This window comes from Mya arenaria, chromosome 14, assembly GCF_026914265.1.
Source record: "Mya arenaria isolate MELC-2E11 chromosome 14, ASM2691426v1".
NCBI classification, from domain to species: Eukaryota; Metazoa; Mollusca; class Bivalvia; order Myida; family Myidae; genus Mya; species Mya arenaria.
In genome coordinates this window covers 10,075,180-10,096,484 of record NC_069135.1, presented here as the reverse complement: position 1 = coordinate 10,096,484, position 21,305 = coordinate 10,075,180, and the positions used below count along the sequence as shown (strand labels likewise).

The following is a 21,305-nucleotide window of genomic DNA, read 5'->3' as shown; positions in this document are numbered from 1 at the left end:
CTTTACAATCAGTTCAGGCACTATGCACAATTTGTGCATTTAAACAATCGGAGTTTCTCTACCCTACTAGTGGTGTCAAAATTGAGTTATCAAGTGTGTCATAATAATGAAAAAGTTAGGTAACGGCAATGTCTTAACTCTGCAGGGAATTTTATTGCTTATTTTAATAGTTGAGTGTAACCTTAAAGAATAATGCGTCTGTATGATTAGATTTTTCATGATGGCGGCTGCTTCAAACGTCAAAGCCAAAAACTTCAAGAAAAAGTTAGATGTATGTTCAAAATTATTAAGTAAAATAGAATGCTATCGTTGGAAGAATAAACACGTTATGATAAGGGCTTCCTCGTTTCAGATTTACTACCTATTCATAAATTCTTATTTGCAAGTCTCTACTTGTCAGGGTCTGAGATTTGGTTTTAAACACATTACTAGTCTAATTTATGTATGTAGTTCTTTAGACCTTGCGGGCAAGGATAACCCGTGAAAGTGCAAGCCCTTATTTTCAACAGGGTCCTTTTGTTTTTGCTGAAGGTACAGCACGCTGAAGAGACAGTGGTGGGGTACACGGAAGTCCGGATGTGATACCCTAGATCTTTTCGAAGAGACCCCTTGGTACTTTTACATACTTTCCTGGCTTAAACCAGTACTGAGTACACCACTTTTCCAAGCACTATCCTTTAAATGCCGAGCGCCAGGCAAGGGAGTTACTTGTATCAACTTTTAACATCTTTTGGTATCATTGGCTGTCAGACTTTTCAACCCCAAGACTTTTCAACCCCTTTGTCATTTGTGAAATCAAAGACTTTTCAACCCCTTTGTCATTTCAACCCCTGAAAGTGCTAAGACTTTTCAACCCCACCTTAAACAAAGACTTTTCAACCCCTAATAAATGAAGACTTTTCAACCCCTTAATTTCTCACCTTTTTAAGAAAATAACTACAACAGTAAACAATTTATTTTGAAATTTATTTTAAAAATCAAGAATATATTAAGACTAAAAATATAACAAACAAAAAATATGTAATACATACAAAATATATATACTTAAAACACATGATAATACAATAATTCATTAAATATTTACATTGAAATAAGTAAAAAAAAAATGCTCGACTGTCCATTTAGCTATTTAGTCATTTAGCCATAAATCTTCCTTATCTCCCTGAGGAAATCCTCACACAATACATTATGTACATGGTACTGCTCCATCAATTAATTGAAAAAGCTTTTGTTTTTCTTTTAGTTTTTTTTTAAACACTTTTTAAAAACATTTTGTCATCAATAAAAAAGACAATAAAATGAGTTGAACTTTAAAATAAAATTCTTCATAATATTTCAAAATATCATGATTTAGCAGACAATGTTTAAGAAATACAAAAGTATACATTGAGTTCAAAGATGATAAAAATGTATTATAGATTGAGTTCCAAATGCTTTCAAATTACATAAGTGTAACATAAGATTTTATTAACATTTTTTATTTCTCAGTTTAAAAAAAAAATAAGGACATTCTATTATAAAGTGGTATAAATGTAAAAAAAAAATGCTATAAGCATTGTATTGTCTTTTCATATATGCAGTTAAAGAATGGAATGAAGGTCGCACATTCATTAATGGGCAACATGTGTGACATGGTCATAAATTCCTAAGGGATTAAGGGGCTTCATAACACCTTTAATTGAGGTTATAGTAACTTGAAAGTGACAGTTTTAAATTAAGGTTCTAATACCAGAGCCATCATTCCAAACTATGGCCATCTTGATACATTTTGTGTATAATTTTCAGGATTTAAAATCAAACAAAAAATATATTTTATTTATTTATACCCGCAAACTGAATTTTTAGATAATACATTATGAAGAATTAAAATCAAACTGTACTGAAATAGCAATATAGTACTGTAGTACTTACTACAAAAAAACTTTCCACTGTTGACCTTTTTTAAAAGCAATGAAAGTTTTATAAATGTTCAAGTTCAGGTTTTTATTGGCATTCTACAGGCACAAGGGAGATTGTTCCGTAAATTCTTCTTTGCATTCATTTTCTTTTGCAATTATTCAAATTTGTTATTTAAAGAACACAATTATGGTAATAACATTGTACATAATATATGAGATATGTAATATCCTTCAGAATAATACAACAATTGCATGTTCGGAGTAACCAGGCACCAAAATCTTACTTTACCGTACCATTGTTAATGTTCGGAATATTATTTTGAAAAAAACTAACCATCACCAGTGCTAAGTAAATCAAGGCAAAGCCTTTGTAAACTTCATCCAATACTTTGGAGGAAAGTGTAACAAATAAGCCACACAAATCTCTAATTGTATTTCAATAACAACTGGTTAAGTTTCTTGCAAAAACAATGAAAAAGACAACACCTGGCTGACAAAAATAATAGGGGTTGAAAAGTCTTTGATATAGGGGTTGAAAAGTCTTCAATATGGCTATCAAAATATTTCAACTAGGGGTTGAAAAGTCTTTGATTTAGGGGTTGAAAAGTCCAAACAGGTAGGGGTTGAAAAGTCTTTGAAATAGGGGTTGAAAAGTCTAAGGGTTGAAAAGTCTTCGTTTTGAGAAGGGGTTGAAATGTCTTGGGGTTGAAAAGTCCTGCTCCCGACTCAGCCAGGGATCAAACCCAAGACCTCCTGCTTCGTAGCCGGGGAAATGGGCCGTTTTTACCTTCCAGGTCGCCAGATGAATGCAGGTCGCCGCAGTGCCAGATGAATGCAGTGGTTTGGTATTCGCACCAAATATAGTGGGGAATGGGCCTTACCTAGGGTCGGGCCTTACCTAGGGTCCGTGGGGTAAGGGGGCATTTGGCGGGGGGTTCACCAGCAGTTTGTCACCGCAGGGCGGGGATTTTGCCCGGGCTTGGCCAGGGGTGTAGAAACTAATTTAAGTAGCATGGAATATCCTAAAAGTAGGCGGGGGTGGGGGGGTCCGGGTGTCCTCCCCCAGTATGGGTCAAGGGGGCAACGCCCCTTGTGGGATGAATTTATGCCTTTTTTAACTACAATTTCTAGTCTTCTGGTGCATGTTTATTTCGTAACAGGGAACTTTAACATAAATGTACTTGAATATGGTACTGAATCTGAGTACTACCCCAATCCCCCCACCAGTGAGGGCTACCTAAACCACCCCACCAGTGAGGGCTACCTAAACCAATGTACTGTCAAATTCAGATTCAGGATAATATTATAATATTCCAGACCACGTGCCTTGCCATTTGCTAGCAATTCCCTCCTTATAGTATATGTAATTTCTTCTCTACCAATTATACACTTTCAGCCACTAAATCACTCTGATCCTCTGAAAATTAAACATTTAACTTCATTTTCTGTGGTTCTAGATATTTCACCTGCAGCTAACTTATTCCCTCTTAACAACCAAAAGAAATATCTGGACACTTTGTGACGTTTAAAGCGTACAAAATTTCACCAAAGGTACATGTAAAATTCATCAAAATAATGAATTATATTTAGCAGTGACATCACTGCAAGCTTGTTTCATTTTGTTTACACCCGGGTTACACACGTATACAAACAGGACTGAGGACTGTTGCGTAAATGGTAATAGGACTAACAGAAGGCCAGACACGCTCATATAGCAAACTTACTGCGCTTTTTGGTGTCTGGAAAAAAATGTATTCTTTTTTCACCCTACATTGCTTCGCAAATATATTTAACTTCAAAACATCCCCACAGGGGGATGCGACTAATGAGGTCATGTATCGAGCTAATGTTATTGTATTCGGAACGCTGGGAAACCCAAACCTAGTACTTGAAAACATCCCAGAGGGGGATGTGACTAATGACGTCACGTATCGAGCTTATGCCGTATTGTAGCCCGACGCGCGGAAACCAAAATAAACCATACCAACAATCGGGGTTTTAAACAGATGTAAACATTAAAACATGACAAAAATAAAATATTTTATTTTTGTTGATGCGGGGAAAATAGCTGGGTGAAGATGCTAAAGTAACCCGTTTATTTTACCGGCTTCCGGCCCATTTCTACACCCCTGCTTGGCTGGACGGAAAGTCAAAAAGTCCCTGCTATTTCCTGGACCTGGGGGCCGTGGTTACAATTGACTGGTGCATTAGTCAATTGTCACTTTCGACAACATTTGAATGCTTTTCCAATTAAGTCATTTAAAACAAGGAAAGACGATGGTAGCCGTCCAATAAAAACGCTTCTTGCATTTAAGACATAGCCGACTGCGCGTTCAAGGTCAAAATTGCAAGAGGTTGATTCAAAGTGAAAGTAGAAATACCGCAACAAAAAAGTTTGATTTGGATAAATACGCATCTTACTCAAGTCAACGAGTTGTCAACGGTAGGAATGATATTTCAAGCTTCTCTTTGTAATGCATGCGCAAACTTTGCATGTCAGTCTGTATTTAACGTGTTTTAGGGGGGAAAAGCCATTGTATTTCAACCTCTTGGTTCTTTCGTAATAGCAAATTTCAGTTTCTGGTCGGTGCATTTTGTTTGAATATGCCGTAAAGGTCAATCTAACTAGCATAAAAGTTATATTTATCTTTTAAATGGAAATCTTACCTTATCATAAGTGTAAAAATTATTAGATTATCTCAGTTATTTTAGGAACTATGTTCTCTTGATTAGGTCCGTTTGGATTGATGAATTTTTGCACATGTTTACCATATTTATTTATATATATCAGTCTGTACGAAAGTTTGTCGGACCTCGGCTCCGGCCGGTAATAAATGGTAAGGTTCGACAATCACAGCTATATTGTAGGCCCGCTTGTCCGGCAATAATTTTTTGGGCAAAATGATTTAATAAATATGTGTCAAACGTGTATCTTGTTAATTTTATTAACTAACCTATGTTTACTTTATCAAACCAACTTAATCAGGGAGTTTATCGACCTGAGCTCCCCGGGTTTTGACGCATTCAAAATCGTAAATGACCCGAAAATGAAGCATCACAAATTAGTAATATTAATCATTTGCAAGACATGATCTAAATGTCTTTTTATGCCCCCTTTTGAAAAAAGTGGGGTATATTGTTTTGCACATGTCGGTCGGTCGGTCGGTCGGTCGGTCGGTCTGTCTGTCTGTCTGTCTGTCGGTCGGTCGGAATACCAAATGGTTTCCGATCAATAACTTGAGAACGCTTTGACCGAGGGACCTCATACTTGGTATGTGTATTGGTCATCACCAGCAGATGAACCCTATTGATTTTGAGGTCAGTGGGTCAAAGGTCAAGGTCAGTGTGACCTTTACATGAAAAACGGTTTCCGATCAATAACTTGAGAACGCTTTGACCCAGGAACCTCATACTTGGTAGGTGTATTGGTCATGACCAGCAGATGAACCCTATTGATTTTGAGGTCAGTGGGTCAAAGGTCAAGGTCAGTGTGACCTTAACATGAAAAACGGTTTCTGATCAATAACTTGAGAACGCTTTGACCCAGGGACCTCATACTAGGTAGGCTTATTGGTCATGACCAGCAGATGAACCCTATTGATTTTGAGGTCAGTGGGTCAAAGGTCAAGGTCAGTGTGACTGTAAGCTGAAAAAAGGTTTTCTGATTGTCCATATTTTATTTAAGTGTCCAAATCCTACTAACAATTTGGCTCCCAAGGGGGCATAAATGTTTCACTAACATCTCTTGTTATCAATTAAAGTCAAGAGAAATTAACACCCGCAATGACAACTGATTATCGATCTGGAATCTTATCGGTTTCCATGTTAATTAGCAGCACTCAAACTCAATGACGTGATAACTCCGCCCATTATGCAAATTAACGGATACTTTCTGCTTTTTTACTTAGTACGATGGTTTAAAAAACAACAATGCTTATATATATTTTGTATTAGTTTTTTAAACCATGTCTATATCAGTTTAAAAAATGTATATATGTATTAGTTTAATAGATAATCATGTACCTTGCAATGCCATCATACGACAAAAAAAAACTATAATTAAGAAGTAAGACCATGTATTTAGAAAAACACGGACAATGACACTTGAAGATCTGATTTTGATTCTTGAAAATCAGATTTTTAGAGTCATTGACCATTGGGTTTAGACCCTGTTGAAAGCCCTGACTTTCACAAAAATGTACATAAAATGTTTGGTCCTGCAAAAACTGGTCCGGTCCTGCAATGTAGATTGTATTGCAGGACCTCGTGTCCTGCAATGTGATAATGACTTTCGTACAGACTGATATATATATATATATATACTGTCTTTTTTCATGAAAAATTGTGGAATATTTTTTAAAATGACATATATTCACTATCTTGACCAAAAAAAAAAAAAAAATAAATAAATATATATATATATATATATATTTATATATTACTGTATCCAGGCAATGTGACAAGCACCTGTGGCCGTAAGCCCTGCACTGGTAAAAAGCTTTCCAGACTTGCTCAAATTCTGGGTTTTATTCAGAAGGTCTTGTTCAAAAATGAAATGCCAAACAGAATTATATGAATTCCAGCTTTTTCATCTAAAAGACTAATTTCAATGGCTGCAAGCCGCAAATAATTTTGTGGCAATGATCTGTTCTGCCAGTTAGGTTTCAGTCTGAAAGTATTCAGTGTCAAACTTCTAATACACTGTTTTGTAGATCACAAATGGTCATGCATACAGATGATCATATAGGATGGATGGTTTGACTGAAAATTTGTTAAGATATTAAAGACAATTCAGGCTTGACAGCTTATATGTTTAAATACAATTTTCTGTCCAAACCGAAAGTGAATACGTAATCCCTATTCTTATGTCTATTTTTATTGCTGGAATTACCTGAGAAAGGTTTCGACTGTGCTGTTTGTATGAACCAATTGGCACAATAGTACATGTATTTACTGGGTCATCTCTGGCAAGCTCCATTATGATTAGCAGGGCTTTATACAATTATTAACTTTTATCAGCTGTTACATCCGAGCATTTTGAAGGTACAAAGTAGGAACATCCTGGGAAAATCGAGCACGCTAGTCATCCTCTTTCTACATCTTCTTAAGCGCCATTTAAAATTTTATTACTCTATGGTGCATTTTCAGAAGAACACTAATAATCTATAAATAAATGTTAATTGTCAGAAGGGTTGACGGTCCTAACTGGAAGTATGTCAACAACAACTTGCAACAAATACTAGATTAATTAAATCATAAAATCCTGTATATATATAATTATGAATTTATAGCTATCATATAGAATAAGTTAAAAATGCAAGTTGCTAAAAATTTGCTCATATATGTTTGGTCTCGAGGGAAGGGCAGAAAGTCTGACAGAACATCCTTGTCAGTCAAACTAAATATTGGGTGAAGGTTGTTCTGTGATGTGTATTAATTATACTGCGTATCATGGAAATCAATTGTGTGTCAATCACATTCCATTGCGGCATTCATGCGATGTCCTATTGACACAATTCTAGTTGTTTATCCGAATTTCTGTTTTAATTTTTAGCAATTATGCTGTCCTTACACTGAGGGAGTTGAAGACACATGGATCACTGAGCTCATATTTAAGCCTGGGGAGGCTAGAATCAGGCTGCTGCAGTGGCTTCTGTCAAAGTATGTTTTATGCCGGTCGGGACGGCTTAGTGCGGCTGTCGAGAGTATGTCAAATAGGAGGTCGCGGGAGTTGTCGGGTCGTTGAGGAGATTGTCCCCGAAAATGGGAGCTTCACTGACTGAGCTGAATAATGAAGATGAAGTTTATTTGAAAATCAAGTCCTTTATTTATTTTGAAAGCAAACACACACATATATATATATATATCAATAAACACAAAGTACAAATAGATGTTAAAAATACTTAAACTAATTTGGGAAAATTAGCATACAACTCGCTTTTAAAAATGCATGTGAAAGGTTAACTGGTTGACAACATTTCATATTACAATTAGTTTAATTTAATAATTGTTTGTTTAATAACTTTAATAAAATGAACTTTATAAATACTTGCAAACAGAAATAACATCTGTACATTTCTCAGTGAGTTCATATTTTATGACAAATAATTGAATAACATAATTTCCACATAATTTAAACTTGTTATTATATGAATATAACTTCTAAATGTTTTAACAATAAATTCACAAAATATTAAAACTATTATATTTAAAAGTACTTTGATAAAATAAATTGAGTTAAACACAAAAAAGTAATATATAAAAATAATGACAACATACCTGAATAATGAAGATGAAGTTTATTTGAAAATCAAGTCCTTTATGATTTTCAGGACACAGGCTTCATCTTAAATACTAAGTTTTTAACAATATGATACAGATCTCAGATTTGATAAGCATCATTAAATCATTAAACTTGTCAGTACAAAAATTCTAAAATTGAAGCTGAGTAGCCTGAGGGATTGTGCTACCGTTTTGAAGAAAAATATATGATAGGTTGACATCAATTAATGTAATTAAAGGAAACCACTTAGCCTAAGGTGGCCAAATTATTAAACTTAAAAACAAGTTAAGAATCTAAAAAGATATTTATTAACTGCCAAAAATATTATACAGGCTGCAGGCATTAATATGTTTACATGATTTATAGACATGCAAAGTTTGAAAAGGAGTTTTTAGTCATAATAGTTATTCTTAAACTATATATAAATAAGTAATTCTGAGTTATTTAACAACATACACATATTATCCACATAAAAAAATAAATATTTGTAATTCCAATTATGATTTTTACATAAATTTATATTTAATTTATGTAGCAAAAATGTGGGGCATAATATTCCCCCCTACTACGGAGACTTTGGTCCCCAAAGTTTGAAAAGGGTTGAATATTTAGGTTATAATATTAAACATAAACATAGTAACACAAAAACAAATCGAATTACCTTAAACAAGTATGCAGTGACATATATGTAGAGAAACAAAATAATACAAAGTTATGTATATTTTCGATGACTATGGCATGTTGTCTTTTTGGTATTATATCATGTCATGAAAATGTCCAACTTTCTTTCATATATTTGTTATTGGCATCATAAAAGTTGAAGAAAACTAGGTATATTGTAGTTGGACCTCAACAATGAAGACATATTGACGTCTGCATGTGATTTCTAAACACAGTTTTGAAATATGTCGGAATGTAAAATATCTATTAGTATATAATTACTGTAGTGAAGAAATAACAATAGCACAAGAAAAACAATAATGTCAACATGAGAACTGGTAAGATTCATACAACACCTGGTATCCCTGAAAGTTAGAAAGGGTTTTAAAACACCAGCAACGATTCTGAGAAAGAAGAGAGAGCTAGAGCACTTATTTATTTCAACAAGCTTGTCAAAAGCACCTATATATTGCAATAGGTTTGTAAAATCAGAATCATTACTGAGTTAAGAAAGAAGAAGATAATACAGAAAAGCGCGCAAAAATAAAGGGGTACCTAGTCATTTGAAAACTTACAGAACATCACGGTATATTGAAATCTTAATGCAACATTGTTTTCCTTCTGAGCTTTCCATTCTTATGATACGTTTGAAGAAATTCATGCTCGTACTTTATCTTCTCTTCAGCCCAATCAGTGCACCACACTTGCCAGTCTTCTGCCCTGTTCCTTGGGTTTCCAGAAAACTTTGGCAATGTGATTGCTCCCATTTCGGTTTCCTCTTCCATAATAACCTCAAAGACAAGAGTCTCTTCGACGGCCGAGTCACTAATATCACTTAGGTTAAGTGAATCCTCGTAGGCAGTTCCTGTCACAGCGTCTGGTGGCTGTTGCTCACTGACTGTACTGCGCAGGTAATACTGTCGATTTGCTGGCGTTGTCATTAATCGCCGGTTTCCCCACCAAATCTTTTATGCCGGTCGGGACGCGCTTAGTGCGGCTGTCGAGAGTATGTCAAATAGGAGGTCGCGGGAGTTGTCGGGTCGTTGAGGAGATTTTCCCCGAAAATGGGAGCTTCACTGACTGAGCTGAATAATGAAGATGAAGTTTATTTGAAAATCAAGTCCTTTATTTATTTTGAAAGCAAACACACACATATATATATATATCAATAAACACAAAGTACAAATAGATGTTAAAAATACTTAAACTAATTTGGGGAAATTAGCATACAACTCGCTTTTAAAAATGCATGTGAAAGGTTAACTGGTTGACAACATTTCATATTACAATTAGTTTAATTTAATAATTGTTTGTTTAATAACTTTAATAAAATGAACTTTATAAATACTTGCAAACAGAAATAACATCTGTACATTTCTCAGTGAGTTCATATTTTAAGACAAATAATTGAATAACATAATTTCCACATAATTTAAACTTGTTATTATATGAATATAACTTCTAAATGTTTTAACAATAAATTCACAAAATATTAAAACTATTATATTTAAAAGTACTTTGATAAAATAAATTGAGTTAAACACAAAAAAGTAATATATAAAAATAATGACAACATACCTGAATAATGAAGATGAAGTTTATTTGAAAATCAAGTCCTTTATGATTTTCAGGACACAGGCTTCATCTTAAATACTAAGTTTTTAACAATATGATACAGATCTCAGATTTGATAAGCATCATTAAATCATTAAACTTGTCAGTACAAAAATTCTAAAATTGAAGCTGAGTAGCCTGAGGGATTGTGCTACCGTTTTGAAGAAAAATATATGATAGGTTGACATCAATTAATGTAATTAAAGGAAACCACTTAGCCTAAGGTGGCCAAATTATTAAACTTAAAAACAAGTTAAGAATCTAAAAAGATATTTATTAACTGCCAAAAATATTATACAGGCTGCAGGCATTAATATGTTTACATGATTTATAGACATGCAAAGTTTGAAAAGGAGTTTTTAGTCATAATAGTTATTCTTAAACTATATATAAATAAGTAATTCTGAGTTATTTAACAACATACACATATTATCCACATAAAAAAATAAATATTTGTAATTCCAATTATGATTTTTACATAAATTTATATTTAATTTATGTAGCAAAAATGTGGGGCATAATATATGTACACCACGGTGGACAATTTGATCTGTTTTTAGTAGAAAAAAATGGGAAAAGATACAATATACTAGTAATCAAATTATGTCCAACAAGTATATGGAAATTGTTTTCATTCAAGACTTAATAGATAACAAGACAGTATGTGATCATTTGCTATTTTTCCCGGTTTTAGAATTTTTGAAGAATTTTGGCAATGAGTACTTGCAATTAAATTTGGCAAAATGCTTCCATTGGGAGAAGATCAATCAAGAATCACAGTTTAAACATCCTCATTTTGTGGCTTGAGACAGAAGTAAGAATACTGTAATTTATATTATAATCATATTTATTATTAGAACTTTATTATCTTCAGGTTTGATTCTGCTCTCAATGAAGTCCTCGACCCGCAGTATGCATCTGTCGAGTCAAAAATGGATTCCCGTATTCAACGTAGGTTGAACAAATAATATAAATATTCAATGATTAAGGATCATTACATTTTTTTCTCTTTTTACAGGTTTACTTTTCTTTAAACCTCATGTTTAATGGTGTATACATTTTCTGCATTATGTTTCAGGTCTTCTGTATGTAGCCTCCAACATTGGTCTGTGCAGATATGATGATGTAGATCTTATAAGGGTAAAGTAAAATCTCATGTTGCTCAAAAAAATTAATGAATTTATTTCAGTTGTGACTTGTCCTTCTGGCACCAATCTTGGTGCCCTTTTGTATTTTTTTAATTTAAAAAAACACTAACTTTATAAGGTATGCAAAAGTATGGATTTCAGTAAATTATTAATGTTACATTGTGCCTTCATCATAATTATGGCTGTGATGATACCCAGACAAATGAAATCCTTTCCAATGTTAGCATGATTTTCATACAGGGTGTGGTTCCTGCTTCTCGCCAGTCCAGCTTCATGGAACACCTGATAGACATTGTGGCCATTGCCGATGCTTCAGAAGATCCAAAAAACAAGCTGTTTAGAGAGCCAGGACTTGTCAGGTTTGGCCAGTGTTCTGAATAAGTCAGTTCGAAACAGGGTAATGTAGGCCTGTTTTAAAAAGTGATATGTGATCACCTGGAATTGTTTGTCCGTCTTAACTTTAGTGTCATGTAAAAATATATTTTTTTCATATTTTAAGCTTGAATATTCAAAAAATAAGAGCTATACTACTCCCCAATACATCATATATTGCATTCAAACTTTAGATACGTGTTGCATAATTATAATATAAATTTTGCCCCTTTATCATTACACTTTAAATTCTGGTTTAGGTTTTGCATGTTAGTACATTTAAGTCGATAACCTAGCAACTACTGGATTAATTGCTTTGAAACTTTATTCAATTAACTATGACTATATGTATCTTCCATAGCCGTGAGTGTAAGATAGATTCGTCCAAACCCAAGCGTAGGGTGTTTTGCGGGTATAGTAAAAATGTATTTTTTCGCTGGAACTCTCTTGTGCATAGTGAAAATAAATGCATATAGATATGTGATCATTCGTAGTTGTCATGGATATGTGCTCAGTGATTCAGATTATGTTAATAGTGAAATCATTCTTGAAGAAGATCTGAGAAGAGTGCAGCATTATTTCTTGAATGGAGCTAGAAACTTATGGAGCCATTTGAAGTGAGATATAATTTATTAGGATTCTAAATATCGCCACAAGACAAGGTTATCATGATGCTACAGATGACTGTCTTCAACCATGGAGGTAATTGTGTGATGACAATAAAAAAGAAGTTCCATGCGTGTACTTGTTTTATCTTTGCCCATAGGCAAGATTATAAGTATCTTCCATGGCCGAGAGTGTAAGATAGGTTCATCCCAACCCGAGCAAAGGGTGTTTTGCGGAAACAGCACATAGCACATAGGTTTTTTCTCCCACCTCAGTTAAACAAAATAAAGTAAATTTGTATTTTTTCGTTTGAACTGTTTTGTGAGCAGTGAAAATAAATGTGTATAGATTATGTGATAATTTGTGGTTGTCATGGATATGCACACAGTGACACAGGTAATGTTAATAGTCAAATTGTTCTTGAAATAGTTCTGAGTAAAGTAGATTATTTCTTGGATAGAGCCAGAAAACTTTTTTATGGTGCCATTTGAAGCGAGAAAAAATTATTTAGGATTCTAAATATTGCCACAAGACAAGGTTTCCATGATGCTACATACGACGGTCTTCAACAAGGGAGGTAATTGTGTGATGACAATAAAAAAAGGAGTTCCATACAGGTACTGTTTTTATCATAAGAATTTTTAGCATGGTCAAATTTTTGGATCTAATTATCTGAGGTGGGAGAAAAATCTATCTTGCATATAAAGCAAATTTTGCCCCTTTATTAATTGAATTAGAAAATCTGGTTAAGGTCTCGCATGTAATCTTATTTTACAGTGATGTTTTACCAAAACATTGCAACCTTTAAACTTAAAGGCGTTGTAATTCTTGAGCACCCTGTCTTGGTGACAGTTCTTTTATTTAGTTTTCATTTAACTTGAAGCAATGGTCGAAATTAGCACAAGCCTGCAAGCCATGCACAATAGTGAAAAATGGGCTTTTTAATCAAAAAGTCTCATTTCGATGACTCCTTTAAGAATGAAGGGCAGGATGTTTTACGTGTCATATTTCCATAGAGTTCTGGTCTTTTGATAATATTATACATAAAATGTAAAAAGGAATTTTCCTACACAGCTCAGGGAATTTTCAGGAATATTTCCCCAGAGCTTTTCTTTGCATGCTGGATGCCTATTAAATCAAAATTTGATAACATTTCTATAATGGCAGTTTTTGTGTTTTTTTTAAAATATCAAAGTATACAAATTATGTAAATGTTTTTCTCAGTGATGCAATGCCCCTGGAGGAACAGCTAGCCCATGACACTGCCTACATGAACAACCTGTGTGTGAGTGGGCCTCTAGATGCTGTGTTCTCTCCCCGCCTTGCTCTGCTGCCACTCGACCTGCAAAAACAACTTGAGGCACGTTGGGCCCAGGCTGGCAAAGCTGGGGACATCAAGTAGGGGCTATTATGGATGCTGTTTTATAAACACATTAAATATGCATAAAGGTTGGCAAATCACAGATCTCTTACTCACATTTCTTAACTAAATCATTTGTTTGTAAATCATATAAGCAGTTAACAAGGTATAACTTATTTCATATTATATTTGAAAAGCAAACGATTCTTTTAACGCTTACAATTATTTTAACTTTGGTAGCAGATACTTGTAAAGATGCTGCATGGAAATGCTGCATATCTATTTATAAAAATTATTTCAGTTACTCTTTCAATAAAGTTATTTTTTTATGACATAAACAACTAATGATACTACATAACAGAATACAAGTTCCTAAACTTAAAGACACAAGTAGTGTTTATAAAATACCATGTAAATCATAATAATGTTCATATGTTAAGGACAAATTTAAAAAAAAATCAACAACTGATCCAATTTATGTTTAAAAAGATAAAAAATATGTTAAAAATTAAACCAAAAACAAAGTAAAAATAGACTATTAAAAAGGGTTTTTACAAAGGCGCAATGTGCCACTTTTCCTCCTCAATTCTTAACTTGTCATTTAAAAATGCAATTTGAAGTGTGTATTTTGTATCATCAACCAATGTTAGTTTTGGGGTAAGTATTTCTGAGCTTTATATTATAATAAATTAGACTACTAAAATGTTAACTTTGTAGAGGGCCAAAACTTTTAGTTTTGAGACTTACACATACTTGTTTGTGGATATCCAAAGATAGTTGGTTCTTTGATTTTTTTCTACAAATCTTGTACAATTCTACATTCCCAAAAATGGTGTTCCATTGTATTGGAAGACATTTCATATATAGCATGTGTTATGGGTCTTTTATTGCAATATAATTGTTTTTTAGTTTATAGATTTGACGGTTGGTTAGTTTGCGAGTTTGCATGATTCAAGTATTTGTGTGTCGGTATTAATCTTTAAATATATTTGTACTAAAAGATTCTTATTGCTGTATCAATGATACATAATTATAAAATGTAAATATTTTATTCCACTTGGTTGACTTGTCTGTTCATGTAATCAACATAGTCGGTATGGCCACAATACACCATGCTCTATAAGTTGACAATGTGGTATGGTACAACATTACACTGATGTATTGTAGGGTGTCGAAGCCGGACCTTCAGGCAATAGAGAATGCTGCTGTGAAATTGTCCGAGGACATGGCTCGCCAGTGGGACCTGCTCCAAGACATGAGGAAACATGTATGTGCAACATCTGGGTTTTCGGGGTCTGGGCCCATGTTTACTAACAGTTTCAAGTCAGAGTCTAGGATCAGACAAGCACCTTTATTAAATTGTAAAGAATCATCTTAATTCCATTACCTTTACAGGTATGAATGTGAATTTATTGTACAATTTTGAAGTCATACAATATTCAGCAAATATCATAATCAAAACTGAACTAGAATGAAAGTTACAATGATATTATGATTTGCAGTTTTGCCACACGAGTCTGAACTCAAACTTGAACCTGTTTGTTATCATGGTCCCAGGTTTGAGAGACTTCTGACAAGCATGTATGCTTTTAAAAAGTGCTACGATTGAATTTGTCCCTTATTGATCTTCCTCACTTGTTAAACATTGTTACATTAAACATTAAAATTAAACATCGTTATTTTCAAAAGCAAGCTTTATGACCAATAGGTGATGCTGTTTTAGCATTTCGACTACATATTATTTCAATTGGGTAAAATGAATTTTACATCCAGCATATAACAATTTCAACTGGGAGAGCATATGAATGGAAGTACAATTGAATGTTCCAGTCCGACTACCAATCGTTAGATGCAGGAAAGGTGGAGACTGTGTGCCGGACAGTGAGTCTGGTATTGTCTGAGCTGTTCCAGCTCATCACTGGCTTCACCTACTGTTACGAAAATGAGATGAGACAGTGGTGCAACAAATCTCCCCCTAAGCTCACCCAGCTTGGCGCAGCATTTAAACGAGTACACAGACTCCTGCAGCAGTTCTTACAGGTGAAATAATGATTACCATAGTCACTATTGGTCATCAGTTACATAATGTATTGGTATACAATCGGAAAGAAGACTAGACCTTGCTAGATGTGAATTGTATTGCTCAAAAAATGTTCCAAGTCAGGAAAGAAAGTTGTTCGATTTAAAATGAAAGCATGCCATATTAAGGAGTGAAGGATGAATATAAAGATAATGGAGTATTATGTATGTGAAAATTTTACCCAACAACTGATTAGTACTTGTTGCATTATTTTTCTAACTTGTGATACTGTATTTCAGATGCTGCAAAATCTGGGAGACATCAGGAGATCGTACACAGCTCTCAACAGGGAGCCCTCTGAACGACTGGCTAAACTCAGTGATACACACTCTCTTGGTATGATGTTTGCTTGCATGTCTTGGGAAATGAGAATTTCTTACATTTTCATGTCTAAGGTATAGCTTTTCGTGCTAAAATTGGGGTTTATTTTGGGTTGCTCAAGTGTTGTCGACATTTAAAAAAAACATTAACCATGCAAGAATGAAGACCAAGATGAAACAGTAAAAAATAATGTAAGTAAATGTCTAGGTTACTAGGAAAGGGCGTGCAAACCGGTGCATTTTTTTCCAACCTAACTAATAATAGATTTTAGATAATTTCTTATACCTTGTACCCCTGATCTAGGAATCACTCGCACCATCACGTCCTTATAATCTGTTTTTGTCCTGAACATATTTATGGTTGAATTTTAAAACAATTTGGTAGAAGTGACTACCATAGCATGAGGATGTGTGGCACACAAGACCCATCTTCTTATCTTCAAGGTCAAGATCAAAGCAATCTTCTGATCTTAGCATGGTCGTTGGATTTCCAGTATTTTTAGTTATTGCCTTTTGTTAATTATCACTCACTTTTTTTGTCCGGAGCATAACTTTAAGTCTTTGAGTTGTCGACTCAAAACTTCATATTAAGGTAGATCTCATTTAGGAGAAGTGCAGTGCACAGAAACCATAATGATGAAAGCCGAGTTAATGCCCTTTTTTAATTTTCAATGTTACCCTTTGTTGTAAGGTGCAGTTGATACTGTTCTTAATTTGGTGGGGGATATGGCAGTCTGTAACTGCTCTTTTCTTGTGATCAACAAATAAATTCGAAAGTGGTATTAAAGTAAGTTATTGTTTTCCACAGCATAATATTTAACTTACTGAATGATGTGATCAGGTGTCTTTCACCATTTTAATCTTTCAGTGAGTGCAGGAGCCGAGGCCTTGGAAGGTCTACAGGGGGTGGTTGACGTGCTGGAGGAGTCCATACAGCATGTGGAGACCGCCTCTGCCCAGACCACACCCCGCAGTACACACTTAAATGCCTCTACACTCAAGGGGTGAGGTTGTAGTTAAAAGATGTGGCTGAACTGTTTTGCATTTAATGTCTGTCAACATGTGCACAGCATGTGGATTCTTTTGAAGCTTGTCTGATTTCAAAGTGGATTGAAAAAAATATCACTGTGTTCTGGTTATATTGTCATTTAATTCTGACTAACAAGTTCCATGTGATAATTCTTATGTTATAACCTCCAAAAGCTTTTATGAAAAGTAAGACCGGTACTCTTGTTTCATATATCAAGTAGATCAGAGCACTTGTTATCCTGTCTTTGTGTGTCCATCTTACAGTCTATCTGCAGCAATTAATGTTAAGCTTATAAGTCAAAATTTAATAAAACTTCTGTGAAGTTAATTAAGCCCTAGTATGGTGGTGCTCGCAAAGTTTTTGTTTGGATCACATCGTTTACACAAAAGTTATTGCCATTTTAAATGAAAATGCTTAAATTTATATATTAATACATATATTATGAATCTAAAATACTTAATTAGAATGATGGTGGACACAATTTTGTCTTAATTGGATTGCCAGAATTATTCACGTTAAATTAAAAGAAATAATCTGTCTTTTATATAAAGCTATAACAATATTTTTGCTAAATATAACTTAATATAGGTAATATTCATCAACAAAAGGCAATTGTGAGCTAAGAACAGCAAATCTTATTCTTAACAACTTTATTTTCACCTAACTTAAGTAATAATTACTTCTCTGAAACAAACCTTTTCGCAAACACCTGAATTTGCTTTAATTTAAAAATATCTGCATTTAAAAAAGTTATGGCAACAACCATGTTCACCACAGTTGTCCACACTCCCAACAATTTGTTTTTCAATCTTTGTTTTACTATATGTATTCGAAGCCTGATCACTTAAGTTAAGACCTCCGGGATAGGGTCCTTTAACGGACAAATTGATGTGATGACTCTAAATTGTCTATTTCTCGTTCACCTTTTAAGAAACTTGGTTATTAAGTTTATTAGCATAAATATTATTTACTTTGAAAACCATTCTGGCAGCGTGTGTTATCCAAGATACGGTCCTCTCTATCAATTATCTTGCTATGAAGCTCAACTATAATGTAACAGACAGGTTTGATAACCAGTTTGTCAATCTATCCAATAAGGGCCCTTCAATTATAAAATTTGACCAATATGTTCACTCTCCAACTTTTCCATTTTTGATCCAATCTTATCAAACATTTAATAATGAAAAAATTATGGGCTCAATTATTAAATTATGAAATATCATGGAAGAGTTTGATAAATAACTTTGTTATGCCAGAGCTATGGTCCGGTCTTGATTTCTTGAAATCGCTTAAGCAGAATTCATTTAGAATCATATTTCCTTTAGCCAAATAACTTGTTTAAACTTGATTTAATAAACCAAATGTTCGTTTTTTAAGATAAAGGACTGGAGTCGTTCATTATTTGACATTCCAAACCTTCAGTAAATTTGATCAACAGGAAATGACCACCACAATTGATAACCATCATTCTTCCACTTTATAGTCAATGGTTGATTTATTTTGTGAACCATAAACTGACTTCTCCTTTCAGGGGTGTCTGACATCAGAAAGTGTGTGATGAACAAATCGCATTATACATATATGGATTGAAGCGAAGATACGTAGTATCAAGGATACTTGCAAAGAAACCATGTAGATGTTCACCATGCCAGTGACTGGAAGAGATGGTCTTAATCCACTTTAAAATGGATATGCAAAACAGAAGACATGTTCTTATGTGGACAAGATTAAATTCTGCTAAACAGTGTTATAATTGAACTGTTGATGGTTAAATAACATAGACTCTATTTAGCTTTATTTATATTGAACTTAATCTTAGTTGGCCTTAGTAAGTCATAAAATAAAAACACTTTGGATATTAACAGTTTATTGGTGTTTGTAATGAGCTTAAAATAATTTAAACAAATGATTTTTTCTGAAATCAAGAATATCTGTAATATGTTACATCAGTAATAAATAGAATATATATGCAATGGTTGATCATCATAACCTGTGTCTACATTGGTTTTACTCTTTATCAACACAACTGAAGAGAATTCAAATAAGCATTTTTATACATGTACATAATTTAAAAAAAAAAATGATATTCCTGAAAATCAAAGATATCTGTATTTTGTTACATCCCTAATAAATAGAATAAGCCATGGTTAATAATCATAATGTGTGTGTACATGATTATACTCATTTTCAACATAAGTGCAGCCCCTTCATCGACATGGAGGCAACTCCCCCTAGTCTCAAGGCTGGTGGACCACGTCACCTCCCAGGGGAACTCTGGCTGAAATGTAACAGGCGTTTTACAGCTTGGGAACATCCGGAAAAAGGAATACATTTAACATACAAACTTTAAAACATGTACAGTGTCAAATGTGTAATAATTATTCTACTTTGAACAGTAGTTTATTAATACATGTTGTAACTTGAGCAAGTCAGATGCCTGAAGCTAATCTGCTTTTGTTGCTATTCAATGTTATCATAGAATATGTTGACATCTTTCCTTAATAACTCAATACTATTGTCTTATTTGTTAACAGTGTGCTTTAAGTATGTACATTATTCATACCCTTCATAACACATTTTTCATGAGCAATTACCTTTTTTTATAACGATGTATATATTAGTATACACAACTGAACATAGGGATATTCCCGTTTGCTCACGTTTGAGGCAGGCACAGCTCAAGCTTCAAGCTGAAACAAAGAAGGAAAGTGTAATTCTGATTTCATCACAAACAGAATACCAATAATAAAACAGATCTTTAACATGTAATATTTTTTGCAAGTAAATGACTTCAATTGTTTCTTCCCAATAACACTACTACATTAATGGATGATAATTATTTGCATATTTTAACAGCTCTCTATTTCGTAGTTAGTTGGTGTACAGTGCCAGCTCTTCATTTTCCTTGATCAGTTCTAGATTTTCTTGTTTGAGCATCTCTATCTTGTGTTTTAAGTCATTTCGAGATTGCTCAGCATCTTTGTTACATTTTATTTTTAGTATATCTTGACTCTTAATTAAATTTTGAATCAGCTCAGTCTTTGTTATTTTCATCAGTTCCTTAGTGCGCTGACTTTCAATAGTTCTTGTGTGAGTGTCCATCTCGGTCTGATAATCTCGTTCAAACTCCTGAACAATGAATGTATCCGTCTCATTCTCATTCACTGGTTGATAAGTTTCTTTGACCCCACAATCATTCTCGTAAAAGGAGATTTGTTCAAAGTCTTTAAAGTCGTCAATTTCCATAGCTTGAAAAGGCGTGGTCACTGCTGTGTCGTATTGGGGTGACAACTTCTCAATATTGATAAGGTCATTACCACTGTCTTCAATTAGATACTGCGTAGAATTATGTGGTGCCTTTGGGCTGGTTGGTCTGTAAAATGGTTTCCTATGTACGGAATTACATGGTTTCGTGAACGGATGAAAACGTACTGAAATCGTATTTGCCACGTATGCATTACCTTCATTGGAACAACCAGTATTTTCCATCACTGACACCGGCCGTGTCTTCTTTCCACGACGTGTTTTTCTTCTCCGCTTTTGTTCCACTACTTCCTCCATTTTTTCGTTGAATATATCCGAACTTTTAATTAACATCCTTTAGCAATAGAAATAAATATCGAACTTTCGTCTCCCGTCTTAACTTGTCGTGTGATTGCTTTGTTATGTCGCAATAGCAACGTGCTTTTGTTTATATACGAATGCACCACGTGACAGTTCGTATGTGAAACGTTCAAGAACGATTGTGTTGTCTTGAATCTGTCGTTGTATTTTCATTGGTTAAAATCAGTTGCCGGAAATTCCCTTTTGGTAACGAATAACTCCGTAAATCCAATCGGATATACTCGGCAAAGTCCGTACTAGGTGTGCTGGCGCACATGTTGACTGGTTCATGATTACCACTGAATGTGGTTACATTTCACTATACGTCTTT

General features: G+C 34.0%; 1 protein-coding gene and 1 long non-coding RNA gene across 3 annotated transcripts; one reads left to right on the top strand and one right to left on the bottom strand.

Annotated features, from left to right (window-relative positions):
* Positions 1–210: 210 nt before the first annotated feature.
* Positions 211–20,404, top strand: LOC128218421 (uncharacterized). 2 transcript variants are annotated; one of them, XM_052926086.1, is made up of 11 exons: positions 211–271; positions 7,453–7,559; positions 11,330–11,406; positions 11,534–11,595; positions 11,844–11,962; positions 13,806–13,979; positions 15,109–15,208; positions 15,772–15,981; positions 16,261–16,357; positions 17,210–17,345; positions 18,903–20,404. In XM_052926086.1, exons 1-11 carry the CDS (start codon positions 218–220, stop codon positions 18,910–18,912), a joined length of 1,146 nt encoding a protein of 381 aa, XP_052782046.1. In that variant the 5' UTR covers positions 211–217; the 3' UTR covers positions 18,913–20,404. The 2 variants fall into 2 exon arrangements, with proteins under 2 accessions (XP_052782046.1, XP_052782047.1); XM_052926087.1 differs by lacking the exon at positions 18,903–20,404 and having other exon boundaries at positions 17,210–17,349.
* On the bottom strand, positions 19,513–21,032 carry LOC128218423 (uncharacterized). Its single transcript, XR_008258369.1, has 3 exons — positions 20,833–21,032; positions 19,966–20,061; positions 19,513–19,649 (listed from the first exon to the last, which is right to left on the bottom strand). It is a non-coding gene; the product is annotated as an uncharacterized LOC128218423 (long non-coding RNA).
* Between the last annotated feature and the right edge of the window lie 273 nt (positions 21,033–21,305).